The 15,750-nt window shown below is 42.3% G+C and overlaps 1 protein-coding gene across 2 annotated transcripts in view; it reads left to right on the top strand.

Annotated features, from left to right (window-relative positions):
* The window catches only part of LOC143492540 (ribonuclease inhibitor-like), a 71,967-nt gene extending 62,365 nt beyond the window's left edge, over nucleotides 1–9,602 (top strand). Inside the window, exons 3-4 of one of the 2 annotated variants that reach the window (XR_013125272.1) lie at nucleotides 8,868–9,271; nucleotides 9,375–9,602. Coding sequence is in view for 1 of the 2 variants with exons in the window: in XM_076990867.1 (XP_076846982.1) it covers nucleotides 8,868–9,015 (148 nt within the window). In the remaining variant the exon portion in view is untranslated. Of the gene's footprint in view, nucleotides 1–8,867; nucleotides 9,287–9,374 lie in introns of those variants that run through there. The other variant, XM_076990867.1, reaches the window with a different exon arrangement.
* Nucleotides 9,603–15,750: the final 6,148 nt, after the last annotated feature.

Genomic DNA, 15,750 nt, shown 5'->3' with positions numbered 1-15,750 from the left:
CAGTGTCGCCAGTCAACACTCGACCACATGTCGGGGTTCAAATTAAGAAACAAAATGTCAAAGTCCACGTCAAATTGACCAATTCAGTGGCGAGATGGATTGCTGTGGACTGTAGACCGCTCTCTGTGGTCGGAGGCTTAAGTAAGACGCGGCAAGTTTAAACACCTCCGCCATTCGCGGAGTCACGCGCTACGGTCACTCGTGAAAGTATAATCCAGCCTTTACAAGAAGCGCTGCTGCGTCAGCTGATGCAAGTTACGAACTGCCGTGCAGAAAGACAATGTCGAAGAAAATCCAGCAGCTGTATGATGAGGAAAGGGAAGTAAAACAGGTTATTGTGAAAAGCGCCACAAATGTGTCTCTGACTGGGGATCACTGGACCTGTTAGCAACAAGAATTATCTTGGTGTGACAGCTCATATTATAGATGATGAATGGAAGATCCAGTCATTTGCTTTGAGCATGCAGAAGACCACTTCTAGGCACTATGGAGATGCCTGTGTAGAGGACTTTATGGCTGTGGCAGAGGCCTGGGAAATTAAAGAAAAAGTCTACCATCTTAAATGGTATTATAAACATCTTCTGATTTACTTCAGTTCTTATTCTTCCAAAATCCTGAGCAAAGCTCCCAAAATAAAAAAAATTTGGTCAGAATATCCAGTGTTCTGAAAACTGCTCTGTTTTCTGCACTTATATATTGGTCTGTGTAGTAGACTGGTGGAAAAATAAACAAGATGTTGAAGTTTATGATTGTTCATTGATTCATTCATCATTCAAACTTAAATTAATATTTCTCATGTTAAATATTGAAATGTGATTAATTTCGATTAATTAATTACAAAGCTTGTAATTAATTCGATAATTTTTTTTGATCGAGTCCCACCCCTAATATATATATATATATATATATATATATATATATATATATATATATATATATATATATATATATATATTGTGTATATATTTATTTATTTTGATGCCTGGTGTAGTGTCAGGTAAAAATGTTTTCACCAGTTTTGCAGGGGTTTTTTATTCTCCACTGCCACCTATCGCCACCTATCGTTTCGGAGAACACTGCAGTGAAGCTCGCGAAAGTATAAACGCCTCCACCGGTCGCGCAGGGTGCAGGTGGGTGGAGTCATGTGCTACGGTCACTCGCGAAAGTATAAACCAGGCTTAATCTAACCTTTATACTTGACGCATCGCAACTGGCCCGAGGGTCCGCGCACCAAAAATGTTATGTCAGCGGGAAGTGACTATATATCGAGTACGAGTCCCAAACTCGAGTCTCTGCCCTGTATTGTTGTGTGCTGTAGGTTCCTCTATATTTATGTACGTCCATATATTATTGTGTGCCCTATGGTACTCTACATTTATTTCATGGATGGCTCAGGACCTACAATGACAAGTGATCAAATTAATTCCTGATTAGGTAACAGGAATTAAGCTTATTCAGAATTAGGTGTATTCTTTGTCAGGGAATGTATTAAATAGCTATAGTACTGTCTTCTGCTCTAGTTAGTTCTCTTTCTTTCTTCAATTGTGATTGTGTGGAATGTCAAGGATTCAATCTCTCTACCTAAAACCCCTCTTAAGACTGTGTTAAAATAACGGCCCCAAAAAGTTAGTTAAATACTACAGTGCTTCACAAAGTGAAAACAAACTTTCAAGAAGATCTTCAAGTTAAAACCTTGCAAGACGAAAAAACTGAAGTACGTAGGTCTTTTGTTTCATGTCTTAGTAATGTAATCTTAATTTGTTCTAACTTCTCTAGTCATTTGAAAATCATCTTTATTTTTTTTCGCCTTGGTAAAACCCTTTGTGCAGATCCAACTATAAGGATTGTTTTTAAGGTTTAGGACACCAACACTTTAAAACTAGATATCTCTAGTTATACAAATAGTACAATAATCGTTCAAATTGAAGTAGACACTTGGGCTAACACATTCATTCACATGCAACTTTATTTAGATTCATTTAGATTCCATTTGAGCTAATCTAAAATAAAGAAAATGTAAAGAAAAACAGACAGTGCCATATATTTTGGAGGGTTATAATGTGTTTCTGGATGCTGGAGATACATTTTCAGTAATGCTCTACATTTTCTGATTCACCAGGATCTTGTCTGACAAAGTAAACTATTTTGAGCGTATATATGAATATATAAGGTATATATTTAACCTTGTAAATCCTGTAAAGCGCTTTGTGACAACATGTGTTGTGAAAAGCGCTATACAAATATATTTGATTTGATATGAAAGTATTCAGTCCTTCGTAGCTCTTGCTAGCAGCCCTTGCATGTCCACTCTTAGCTTACAGCTCAGCATTCTACCAAATCAATCAATCAATTTTTATTTATATAGTGCTTTTCACAACAGTTGTTGTCACAAAGCAGCTTTACAAGTGCCGAGTCCTAGCCCCCAGTGAGCAAGCCAAGGGCGACAGTGGCAAGGAAAAACTCCCTAGTTTTTTTTTTTTTTTGCATGAGGAAGAATCCTTGAGAGGAACCAAGACTCAGGGGGGGAACCCATCCTCCTCTGGCCGACAAATGATATGAAGTATAAGCAATCAAAATATCTACTAATAAAATAATCCACAGATGCTTTAGTTTTGCCAAACAGAGTCAAGTGCTATTAACTGCACATAGACAGGCATTCCCTTTCATTCGTCTCAAAGTTAGCTTTGCTTCTGTCCATATGCTGTGTCTTGGGGTGTCAATCATGAATCGTAGAATTCCTACCCATAACTTTCTGTTTAGTAGGATTAGCGTTAGTTCCTTATCTTAGTCTGTTGATCCCATTAAATCTCTTTTGTTATCCTAGTCTGTTCATCTCTTAATCCTGTTAAATCTCTTCATTAGGGTCTTCAACCCTCCTTAAATTTCATTCCCAGAGTTTACTTATGAATTGATCATTAATTTAGCAAAGGTAATAATTATAAATTCTTAGTTCATATAATAGTCAAATAATTATTGTGTTGTTATTTTCCTTTATTTATTCTAGTCAGCCTATTTGTTAGGATTATCTATTCTCCTGTGCCAAGGCCTCCACAAATATTATCCATTTTAAAACTTAGAACATTGTTATTAACCATTCAGTAAATTTTAGAATGTATTCCTTAAATATGGTAGTAAATGGTAGTTAATATATATTGTATCCAAGGTATTAGGTCATTGCACAGAATTCAAACCCTCTCCTAATAAGCCATCATCACTTAGATTACTTCTCCTTTAATCTCTCTCTCACTCACACACCCACACCCACTTCTGAAGGCTTTCCAGTGTCTGTGGTGTGTACCTGTACATTTCAGCGTTTTTTAACCATCTAACCTTGATTGTTGTTATTTTATACATATTTAATCATCATATGTTAGTGTTTTTAAACAAAAATTACGTTTTTGGACCCAGATCACATGTAGCTTTTTAAGTGGCCATGTCTGAATGTTTAACATGTTGAAGCATAAACTCAAAATGAAGACATAAAGCTACACCACATTATCATTCCCACTGTATGCTTTCCCATTTATCTGTACATGCACAATAGAATATAATGAAAGCAACTCTTGAAAATTCATTAAAATTGTACCTTTCCAGATGTAAGCTGCAAGTGCAATTAACAGAACACTAAAAACTGAGATGCAGATGACCACGATCTTCCAGGCATGAAAACCTGAAAAACAAACCAGAAAAAACATTAACTGCAATATATTATAATCTAAGAAAAACATTTCAAATAAACAAAAATGCAAAAAAAATATTTAAAGAATGCATTTATTTAAATACTTGATTTAACAAAAAATGTGACAAATATAACAAGACCGAAATAATGACAAGACCGAAATATGCAAACACTTACAGGTAAAACCTGAAGTTAAAATTTTACACATAATAGAACAGACAAGAGAACTATAATGGGACAGAACCAGCAGGTGGTGAGGGTGGCAATGGGACATCTTTAATGCCCATTAAAAAGAACACAAAGCAAAAGGCGCAGCGGCGCTACAATTACAAATCGATGCACTAATAGCACTACAGTAACAACTCAACGCTTTAAAGTCTGTAACTCAGAGAAACACTCTAATGTAGTGAGGACTGCACAGCACTGAACAACGGGACCTGCAGATATTTATAGACGCGAAACAAGTGTGTGTGCAGATGAGAGGGTGTGTGTGTAGGTGGGAAACTGTGAGTGAGGGAGTGTCTTAGTGCAGGTGTGTCTAGGTATGGCTATCTCTGCTGAGTGCAGGGACCAGCCGTAAAGTTCACCAGGAATGGCTTGACACTTGGGACAAGTGCAGGAGATAATTTCATAAACATAAGACACTAAACACAAAGACACAGATATTACTCCCGAACTTAAACATGATACTAACCAATAAGCCACAAAAGGAGATATGCATTATGCATTAACTTAAACAAGAATCTACAATCAATGAGGATACAAAAAACATAAACTAACATACGAGCTTTTCCGAAGACACATAGAACATGACATGAAACCACCAATAAGCGAACTAAACTAAACACAGAGTGTATATATACACAGGAGTTACAAGGGAATTAACCAAACACAGGCTATATATACACACAGGATATTACAAGGGAATAAACCAACCACAGGATATATATCAGTCCCACCAGGATTTCGCGGGCCTTTTCTGTGATTGTTGCGGGCTAAAATGTTTGATGTTGCGTGTGTTTTTCAAAAAAATTGTGATGCAAGTTGCGATGTGTTTTTGCTTTTTTGTGATTACATTGCAATAGAAAGTAAATGTTGTATGGTTTCCTCTATTTAGTAATCCATTTTAATTATCTATTTACCTATTTATTTACCCATGTATTTATTGTCCATTTATTTATTTGGATCTCCCTATGGGTATTATGCTTCTTACCCTGTGTTTTACCCCTGGTTTTAACACTTCAAGCTATGATTTTATTTCTCTTACTCTATGTGGTATAAAATAGTTTGGACAGGAATGATCCCTCTCGAGTTTTTGTATGCCCCGCCCCCTGAAACACAGGTCTTGGGACAGAGAATGCACAATGATCCCATTCACTTTCTTAAAATGATCCCTCACAGTGCAACAGCTTGGTGGCAGAAATGGACTTTCCATCTCTTAAAAGACTATGAAAAATCACTTGGAGTGGATGGGCTGGTGCTAGAAATGTTAAACTTATTGGAAATACATGTATGAACCCATCGTTTTGAAACAATAAACCTCGCTCATGATGCTGCGTTCAGTCTGCTCCTCTTGAACGTATACACGGAAGTAAGGTGGAAGTTTGTCGACGTCACATCAAGACGACATCAGTGATTGGTCAAATTTGCGGGAAAGTTGCAGTGATTGGCTGAAGTTGCAACACGGGGTTTGCTTGAATTTGCATTGAAGTTGCAAATCGCAACATTGTGAAATTCTGGAGGATCTGATATATACACAGGAGATTACAAGGGGATTAACCAAACACAGGTGACAACAAGAGCAAGGGGCAGAGACATAAATACACAGGGGCAGGACAACACATGAACTAACAAACAGAGGAGGGGCTAAACGGAACATGACGGCAAGACTGACAGGTAGGGGTAGGTAGGTCAACCAGGCATGATAGACAGGCAAGGTTGGAGACCTGCGTGAAGCTGGCCCCCCCTCATACCCAAAATGCTGAAATAACACTGCAGTTCGTTTGTGCTGGGTTTGTGCCCGTTTGTGCTGCAAATATTAAAAAAATGCATTTTCTGACCAGTGACGTCACGCAGCCCCCCCTCCACGTCCAAATTTCTCCAAAGTAATCTCATTCGTTTGTGCTACGTTTGTGCTCGTTTGTGCTGTTAAAATGAACGCTTCAATCACTTGCTTTGTAAAGTTACAGTCGTTTTATTTTTCACACGCGTGACATCACCAGCCCCCCCTCCACGTCCAAATCACTCCAAACTGGTCTCGTTCGTTTGTGCTCGTTTGTGCTGTTGAAATTAACTTTTGTGCTTTTATGGTTTTTTAAATATAACCGATTCTTTTTCATACGCGTGACGTCACCAGCCCCCCCTCCATGTCCAAATCACTCCAAACTGGTCTCGTTCGTTTGTGCTCGTTTGTGCTGTTAAAATTAATGTTTGTGCTTAACGTCACGAGCGCACCTCTCGCGTGTTTAACTATAGTTATACAACAGAATGGGCTGGATGATGTTGGACTACAGAAGGGACAGGAGGTGAGGGGTAACAGAGAAGGCAGAGTTTCTGGATGACATGAAAGCTTCTGTTGAGAGATGTATGAGGATCTTAATGTTCCCTTATGCAGATCAACCACATCTTTGTCTAGAAGGCCTCTGTCCAGAAATCTTCAGAGGTGTTGTGGGCAGTGGAGAAGATCAGGAACTGTCCTCTTGCTTCATTGCTGAATTGACAGAGCAGCTCCAATGACTGTTTTATGTTGACCTCTTGAAAGTTTCTGCAACATGCAAAGCAGGGCATCCACATTCAGGTACCACTCCTTCTCCTGGCCATCTATCTGTTTAGCTCAGTGCATTCACATTTAAACATCTGCATTTAACCATTTTACTAGTACCTTTATTATATTGCTATAATGCTCATTTATTTAGTTTTGTCGCTTACTGAACTTGGTTTTTTTTTTGTCTGAACCACCAAGAAACACCATCTCATTCAATTTATGTGGTGTATTGTCGATTGACAAAAAGTCTAAAATGTTGATCGGTTATATTTAAAAAAACCATAAAAGCACAAACGTTAATTTCAACAGCACAAACAAGCACAAACGTAGCACAAACGAACGAGACCAGTTTGGAGTGATTTGGACGTGGAGGGGGGCTGGTGACGTCACGCGTATGAAAAATAAAACGACTGTAACTTTACAAAGCTGTCACGTTGTGGGGGGGCCCCCTACTGGTCGCCCCCGGTTACAGCGGCAGTGGTCCTGTTTTTGGTCACGTGATGTTCGTCCCTCAGGTGGGCGGGACCCGTGATCCGTCTCACCTGAGGGTCGTTTGTTCGTCTATATATGTCTTGTCTTTGTACCAGTTGACTGCTGGTTATTATTTCCTTAATCTGGAACAATGCACGGGTTTTTGGGTTGCACACTTTCTATTAAACCATCCTCTTTCCCTGAGACTTGGCGTGATCGCTTCCTTTTTAGTTGCTCACTCCTGCCCGTCACAGAATAACCAGCCACCTTTCGGAAGCCGCCAGTCTCCTTTGCTTTCTCCTTCATTCATGGTCATGTCTCGTGGTAAGTGTTTGTCTACATGCTGTGTGTTTGTCGTGTTTTGTCCGAGAGAGTGTTGAGTCTGTCCCCACTCGTCCCGCGGTGTTTAACACTGGAGCTCCTGAGATTTCAAGGTTCTGAGGACATCACCCCTCCTTCTCCTGCCCAATTAGTAGGACCATACATATGTTAATTTCAGAGCAAGACAGGAGCAGAAAGACAGGCAGGAGCTCTGTGGCAGGAGCTCTGTGGTGCACCAGGTCTAGTCTGTGTGCAGTCTGTGTGCACCAGGTCTAGTTTGTAGTCTAAAATAAATAAATAAAGTTTAGCCCTGTTTCGGCGTTATGTGTGAAGCGCTACATATTGGCATAAGTATTATTTAGAGCGGTGAACCATTATCATTAGCGTGGTATTGGCGTTATGTATGAAGCAAGCGTCTCAGATTTTCTTGTGTATGCACTTCAATAGCGCCACACATTTACATGGCTGAACCAACCATTATCACGGGTCCATATTGTTCCCGTGAAACACATTATCATTAGCGTGGTATTGGTGTTATGTATGAAGCAAGCGTCCCAGATTTTCTTGTGTATGCACTTCAATAGCGCCACACATTTACATGGCTGAACCAACCATTATCACGGGTCCATATTGTTCCTGTGAAACACATTATCATTAGCGTGGTATTGGCGTTATGTATGAAGCAAACGTCCCAGATTTTCTTGTGTATGCACTTCAATAGCGCCACACATTTACATGGCTGAACCAACCATTATCACGGGTTCATATTGTTCCCGTGAAACACATTATCATTAGCGTGGTATTGGCGTTATGTATGAAGCAAGCGTCCCAGATTTTCTTGTGTATGCACTTCAATAGCAGCAACAAAGTAATAAAGGTATAGTAAAGTAATATTTATTTTTACATTTACTTATTTTTACTCATACAGCATAGTAACATAATAATTTTTTGCAGTGTTTATGCTTGTGTTTGACTGATATTTCGTTTGTGTAAATAAGATATTTCGTTCGTGTAAATAACTTAGCGTCATTTATTTATTTTTACTCATACAGCATAGTAACATAATAATTTTTTGCAGTGTTTATGCTTGTGTTTGACTGATATTTCGTTTGTGTAAATAAGATATTTCGTTCGTGTAAATAACTTAGCGTCATTTATTTATTTTTACTCATACAGCATAGTAATATAATATTTTTTGCAGTGTTTATGCTTGTGTTTGACTGATATTTCGTTCGTGTAAATAAGATATTTCGTTTGTGTAAATAACTTAGCGTCATTTATTTATTTTTACTCATACAGCATAGTAATATAATATTTTTTGCAGTGTTTATGCTTGTGTTTGACTGATATTTCGTTTGTGTAAATAAGATATTTCGTTTGTGTAAATAACTTAGCGTCATTTATTTATTTTTACTCATACAGCATAGTAATATAATATTTTTTGCAGTGTTTATGCTTGTGTTTGACTGATATTCACGGATTGCCGTGAACCATTATCACAGGTCCAATCACCTTTTATTGTTCCCGTGTATGCAGGGGATTAGCCCGGTTTCGGTTTCGGCGTTATGTGTGAAGCGCCACCTATTATAATAAAGTATAATTAGTATGCGCTGTTGTGGGTGTGTTCTTCAGAGTCATGATAAAAGCTGAAACCCAAAGGCAGGCGACTTACATTTTCACTACTATCCTGTGTGGAGACGACGCAAAACACCATGGCAAGACAGAGGACGTTCACCGGTCAAGAAGTTGTGGCTTTGCTGACCAACGAGGACTGCTGTGAGTCCGATGCGGGAGAAGGACCCTCCTGTTTTTTGACCAGCGATTCATCCGATGAAGAAAGAAGCAGTACATCGGATGAGGTACAACAGAGCCCTCCAAGGAAGAGACGGACACAGGCTGACACCACACCTGCACCAACTGTACGGGCAAAAGATGGAACTGTTTGGGAGAAGGTTGGCATCGCACGCTCTCGTGTCAGCAGCTGTTCGCCTAATTCAACATTCGTTGAGCCGTCCGGGCCTACAGAGCATGCAAAGGTATAGTAACTTCATATTTCTTTCCAGTGTTTCTGCTTGTGTTTGAATGATATTTAGTACGTGTAATTTACCTAGCGTCATTTGTTTACTTTTACTAATACAGCGTAGGATCACAAGCAGACTGCAGAGTTTTCTGTGTTTGCTCGACATGGAGATGCTGCGAATCATCACAGACTGCACTGTCCATGAAGCCCGCAGAACAGACAGCAGCTGGAGTTTGTCGGTCAGCGAGTTTATGGCATTCGTAGCAATCCTATTTCTACGAGCAGTCCTCTGTCCAGTTGGAGCGATGTCGGACTGTTGGTCGGCAATGTTCGCTGTGCCTTCGATCCAGGAGACAATGGCACGGGTCCGCTACCAAGAATTCATGCGGTACTTGCGCTTTGATAATAAGGACACCCGTGCGGAGCGTGCAAAGAGCGACAGATTTGCTGCGATTTCGGACATCTGGCAGCGATTTGTGAACAACTGAATTTTGTGCTATACCCCAGGCAAGGAACTGACAGTCAACGAGCAGCTGTTTCCGACCAAGGTTCGCTATCCATTCACCCAGTACATTGCCTCAAAGCCGGACAAGTTTGGAATAAAGTTTTGGGTTGCTTCTGAGTTGAACACAAAGTACATGTGCAACGCCATTCCATACCTTGGAAAGGACCCCGATCGTCCCAAGGGGGAAAGAGTGTCCGAGAATGTGGTGATGAAGCTTAGGAAGCCATACCTGGGCAAGGGCAGAACTGTAGCCACAGACAATTTTTTCACATCTCTTTCTCTGGCTAAGAAGCTGCTGGAATGCAACACGACTCTGCTTGGGACAATGAACAAGATTCGCCGAGAAGTTCCTTTGGAAGCCAAAAACGCCAAGGGATGTGAGAAGTTGTCAACGGAGGTGTACAGATCCGATGATGCGCTTCTGACGGTGTATGCCTCCAAGCCCAACAAAACAGTTTGCGTTCTGAGCACTATGCACACGCACGTGGAGATTGCAGACGACCGCAAAAAGAAGCCAAACACTGTGACAGACTACAACCGGACGAAGGTATGCATGTGTTGGCATTGATAAATCAATTTATCATACATGAATGAATTTATTCAAAATATAACATGTACTTCTTTGTATTTGTTCTTTGCAGTGCGCCGTTGACATCATGGACCAGAAGGCGCGTGCATACACAGTGCGCGCAGGAACACGCCGGTGGCCCGTTGCAGTGTTTTATAACATACTTGACCTGGCAGCGATGAACGCGCATGTTTTGTACACGGCATGTACGGGGTCCACAGAGAGTAGGAGAGTTTTTATGTGTACTCTTGCTGAGGAACTCCGTCTTCGTTTCCTACAGGAAAAGGAGTTGAAGAGAACGCCACGTCCTTCGCCTGCTCCTGGAAAGAAGACTACGTGTCAGGTGCAGACAAACTGCAACCGGAACCACAGCATAACCCCGTGCGCTGCATGCGGCAAGTACACCTGTCGCAAGTGTAGGGCAGAGTGTCCCTGGCTGTGTGGCAACTGTGTACCTAAAACTACATGAAGGTACGTCGATAAGTATATTTATATATATATGAATGAATGAATGTTTCAATTTATATAGCGCCTTATCTAAATACCCATGTGTGTTTTTATGTTTCAGCTCCAGGACTGCAGGGAACGGGTCCCTGCCTGGTCTGCGTCCTGTGACGAGGAGCTTGTGTTTTGTGTTTCAGCTCAGGAAGGCGGAGAATGGGTCCCTGTCTTGTCCCCGCCCTCCCGCCCCTTTGTTGTGTTTTGTGTGCTGCCGCTGTAAGCCGCACATCCGGAGGGGAGTGCGGCTTTGGTGGGGGGGTCTGTCACGTTGTGGGGGGGCCCCCTACAGGTCGCCCCCGGTTACAGCGGCAGCGGTCCTGTTTTTGGTCACGTGATGTTCGTCCCTCAGGTGGGCGGGACCCGTGATCCGTCTCACCTGAGGGTCGTTTGTTCGTCTATATATGTCTTGTCTTTGTACCAGTTGACTGCTGGTTATTATTTCCTTAATCTGGAACAATGCACGGGTTTTTGGGTTGCACACTTTCTATTAAACCATCCTATTTCCCTGAGACTTGGCGTGATCGCTTCCTTTTTAGTTGCTCACACCTGCCCGTCACAAAAGCAAGTGATTGACGCGTTCATTTTAACAGCACAAACGATAGGGACTTGGATATTTCCGCATGACAATGATTGAGCCGCGGCCATTTTTCATCGCAAGCGCGCAGTAAAAAAAAAATCGCTGTTTTCATCAGTTTGTAGGAGGTTCTTCCCAGAGTTTTCGTAATATGACATAACTGAATGTTCGCTTTCTCTCATCCCGTTAGAAGAATTCGCATTTCGCGCTTCTGTTTCTTTTTGAGCCTGGTTGAATTTTAACTTCGCGTTTGGACCGTTCAAAAACATTGTGGGACTGTTCAAAAGATATTAATAGATACGTGAACCGTTACATTATATTCTTGTTTATGGTTTCCTTAAGTTTTATTCCAGTCTGTACAGTTTAAGGTAGTGTTTTAAGGCTCCCAAGACAACGTGTTGGTCCGATGAACCATGATAACGGACTAGCCACATGCTAAAACTAGCCAGGGTTGCCAGGTCCTACTAAAATATCCCGCACAAAGTCAGTGTAAAACCCGCCCTTCAGCAGCCTAAACTAGCCCAAAGCCCAAAGTTATTGACAGGGGAGGGGTGGCGAGTGTTTAAAATGGAGACAAATTAAGTATTATATCGCGATCGATTCTTTGTGTTGACTTGTAACTCCCGCGGTAGCCCAACTCAAAAGTACCAAAAAACCGCACCCCGCGACCCCACAATTTTTACCCGCGGCTGGATTTTCAAACAAGCCCAATTTGGCGTGAAAACCACGAACCTGGAAACTATGGCCACACGCTAAAACTAGCGCACATTTCTTGATCACAAGATTTATGTTAATTGCATTAAAAAAATAGGGGCGATTTAAATGTGAATATCTTTGGACTGGCTTGATCAAAATTGATAATTGAGGCATCTTTTTTTGTTATATTGTGCTGCATCTAATAAAACTATTTTAAATGTGATTAAATAAACGTAGCACAAACGAATGAGACTACTTTGGAGAAATTTGGACGTGGAGGGGGGGCTGCGTGACGTCACAGGTCAGAAAATGCATTTTTAAATTACTCAAAAGCCTTAATAGCACAAACGAAAATATTTGCAGCACAAACGGGCACAAACCCAGCACAAACGAACTGCAGTGTTATTTCAGCATTTTGGGTATGAGGAGGGGCCAGCTTCACGCAGGTAGAGTGGAGCCATAACAAGAGGACAAATTTAGTTTACAAGACGTCAATAGAAAGTTTAATAAACAGTGAATCCAAAAAGATGTAATCCAGAAACCCATCTAGAAATGGTACAAATACAATACATGTCACGGTGAGGCGGCCCCCTACCGGCCGCCTCCGTCCACAGCGGCTGTTGTTGTTGTTTGGTGACGTCATGTGCGTCCCTCAGGTGGGCGGAGCCCGTGATCCGTCTCACCTGAGGGTCGTTTGTTTGCCTATATATGTCTTGTCTTTGTACCAGTTGACCGCTGGTCATTATATCCTTAATTTGGATCTTTTGCACGGGTTTTGGTTTGCACACTTTCTATTAAACCATCCTTTTTCCCTGAGACTTGGCGTGATCGCTTCCTTTTCAGTTGCACACACCGCCCGTCTCCTTCGTTCGTGGTCATGTCTCGTGGTAAGTGTTTGTCTGCGTGGTGTTTTGTGAAGAGTTCCGCCATGCTTTTGTGTTGTGTTTGTGGCACGGCGAGGACCAGGGCGTCTTCCCTGGAAAGGCTCTTCATGTTTTGTGTTGGTTAAAACGTGTGTTCATGTCGACGGATGTGTGGATCAGTGTGCGTGCTCGTTGTGTTTAATGTTACATGTTTTGTGTGTGACGCGGTCGCCGCTCGTCACTGTCGCCTCGCTCCCTGTGTGTCTTGTGTTAAATGTGGGGAGCGACTACAACTCTGAGCGGCGCGTGTCACTGTGTATTTATGTTGAGCGCGCATGTGTATGTCCCGTCTGTCTGTTTGTGCACCGTTTTTGTTTGTCTAGTAATAGCGTGTGCGTTTTGTCCTAGCGTGTTGTCAACTGTTTGCATGTAATTCCACGCATGCTCCTCCCCTTGAATGTGTGTTGGGGGGGGGACCGGCTGTGGTCCCGTGCCATGGGGTGTGGCACGGAGGGCGTCGCTCCCGAGGGAGGCCCTGAATAGGGTAGGGCGCGTTTGTGTTGTGCGTGTGTGTGTGTGTTCTGTTCTCTGTGCAGGTGCTTCCCCCTGGCGGTGTCGTGGTGTTCCTGGACCTTGTGGGGATCTCCACCTGGCAGGAGCCCCTTTGTGTTGTGGGGTGACCGGAGCCCGGTCATGAAGAGCCCCTCCCTAGAGGGCTGGGGCCCCCGGATGTTTGGGGACCATGGTGCTCCGGTCTGAGAAGCTCCTGCTGAGGAGGGAGATCCTCCCTCCTGCCCGGGGTGACCAGGAGGCCCTTGGGGCTGCTCCCTAGCCTGCATCGGGGGTGCTCTGGGCCTCGGTCTCTGGCGCTCCTGGGTTGGGTGGAGGAGTCCACCTTGCAATGAGGGGCCCCGGGAGGGGTTGGCTCCCCAGGAGGCTGGGGTGACCCCTAGCAGAAGGCAGGGGTCAGCTCTGGGAGGAGGTAGATCCTGGAGGTGAAGTAGCCACGCCTTGGAGAGGTAGCCTGCACACACACACATACACGAGGGACGAGAGAGGAACCGTAGCCCCTCGTCCTCACAGCTGTGGGGCTCACTGGCTGAGGGCCTGTTAGGGCGTGAGGGCCCTGTGACTGACTGGGGTGTGGTTTTGTGTTGTTAACGGCCCGGTCGGTCCAGGGTCCCGCCCGGGGAGGTGAGCTGTTTAATGTTGTGTGTTTTATGTTCCAGCTCCCGGACGGCAGGAGGTGTGTTCCTGCCTGTCCCTGCCTTCCTGCCCCTTCGTGTTTTGTGTGCCACACACCCAGTGGAGGGGAGTGCGGCTTGGTGGGGGGGTCTGTCACGGTGAGGCGGCCCCCTACCTGCCGCCTCCGTCTACAGCGGCTGTTGTTGTTGTTTGGTGAGGTGGGCGGAGCCCGTGATCCGTCTCACCTGAGGGTCATTTGTTTGCCTATATATGTCTTGTCTTTGTACCAGTTGACCGCTGGTCATTATATCCTTATTTTGGATCTTTTGCACGGGTTTTGGTTTGCACACTTTCTATTAAACCATCCTTTTTCCCTGAGACTTGGCGTGATCGCTTCCTTTTCAGTTGCTCACACCGCCCGTCACAATACATATATTGTATTTGTACCATTTCTAGATGGTTTTCTGGATTACATCTTTTTTGTATATATAGATGGTAAATATATATATATATATATATATATATATATATATATATATATATATATATATATATATATATCAGGGATTTCGCCACATGAGGATCATTTGACTGTTAAGACATAAGATACGCCGCATGAGATTAATATTATTTTCATACACTATTATCATAACAATAAGAACAATAAGGAAAAGGGATTCTCACCTTCAAGTGTGACCCGAAAACTGATGTCATAATTCCAGGACCCAGATTTAATTAAACACTTGTAAAGTCCTTCATCAGAAGGTCGGACTGCTGAGAGTTTCAGTGAGATGTTGCCTTTCTGTAGCTCTTCTTTAAACAGTCCTGTCCTCCCTCTGTAGGACTTTATCTGATCTTCATTTTTGTCTTCATGATCTTCATAGAGATGCACTAGTTTGTCTTCTTTAGTTAGATCTGGTCTGCTCCACTCCACTGTCATGTTCACAGCACTGATGTTGGGTTGTAGAGAACAGGGCAGAACCAGGTCTTCACCAGCTACAGCAACAACAGGAGCAGCTGGACCAACTAAATTTAACATATGCCGTGCTATAAGAAAAACAAAATCCATTAAATGTTTGCATACATTTCTCTCTCCCTCGCTTTCCTCATTGTTTTCCCAGTGTATCAAATGTCCCATATTGCACCACAGCAGATCTCCAGTACATCTGGACACACTACAGCTGAGGACCTATACATTGTCAGGTCAGTGTAGCAGACTATACATCTGATGTTGCTACTATGATACCTGAATGGAATTTTACAAGTACCTTTCCCAACACTGTTGAAATGTAATACAAGCAAACTATTCAGTCAGATAACTATTTGTTGTGAAACAAAATACAGTTACAATTTAAAGCATTTTCAAGTACTTTAGCCAACATTCCAGCACTTTTCAAACCTGGAAAATACAACGTTAAAATTCATGCATTTTCAAGGATTTCAAACACCCATACAAACCTTGTAAATAGTGCGGTGTTTTCACACATTTCACAACAATTGTGCATGAACTAAAATTATGCTGTAGTTAGCATATAAACATTCTCCACATGAGATTAATTTAGTAAATTATTATATTATATTATATTATATTATATAATATTAT

Source organism: Brachyhypopomus gauderio, unplaced genomic scaffold (assembly GCF_052324685.1).
Source record: "Brachyhypopomus gauderio isolate BG-103 unplaced genomic scaffold, BGAUD_0.2 sc78, whole genome shotgun sequence".
Classification (NCBI taxonomy): domain Eukaryota; kingdom Metazoa; phylum Chordata; class Actinopteri; order Gymnotiformes; family Hypopomidae; genus Brachyhypopomus; species Brachyhypopomus gauderio.
Note: the sequence above shows the minus strand (reverse complement) of the source record. Positions and strands in the feature narration are given on the sequence as shown.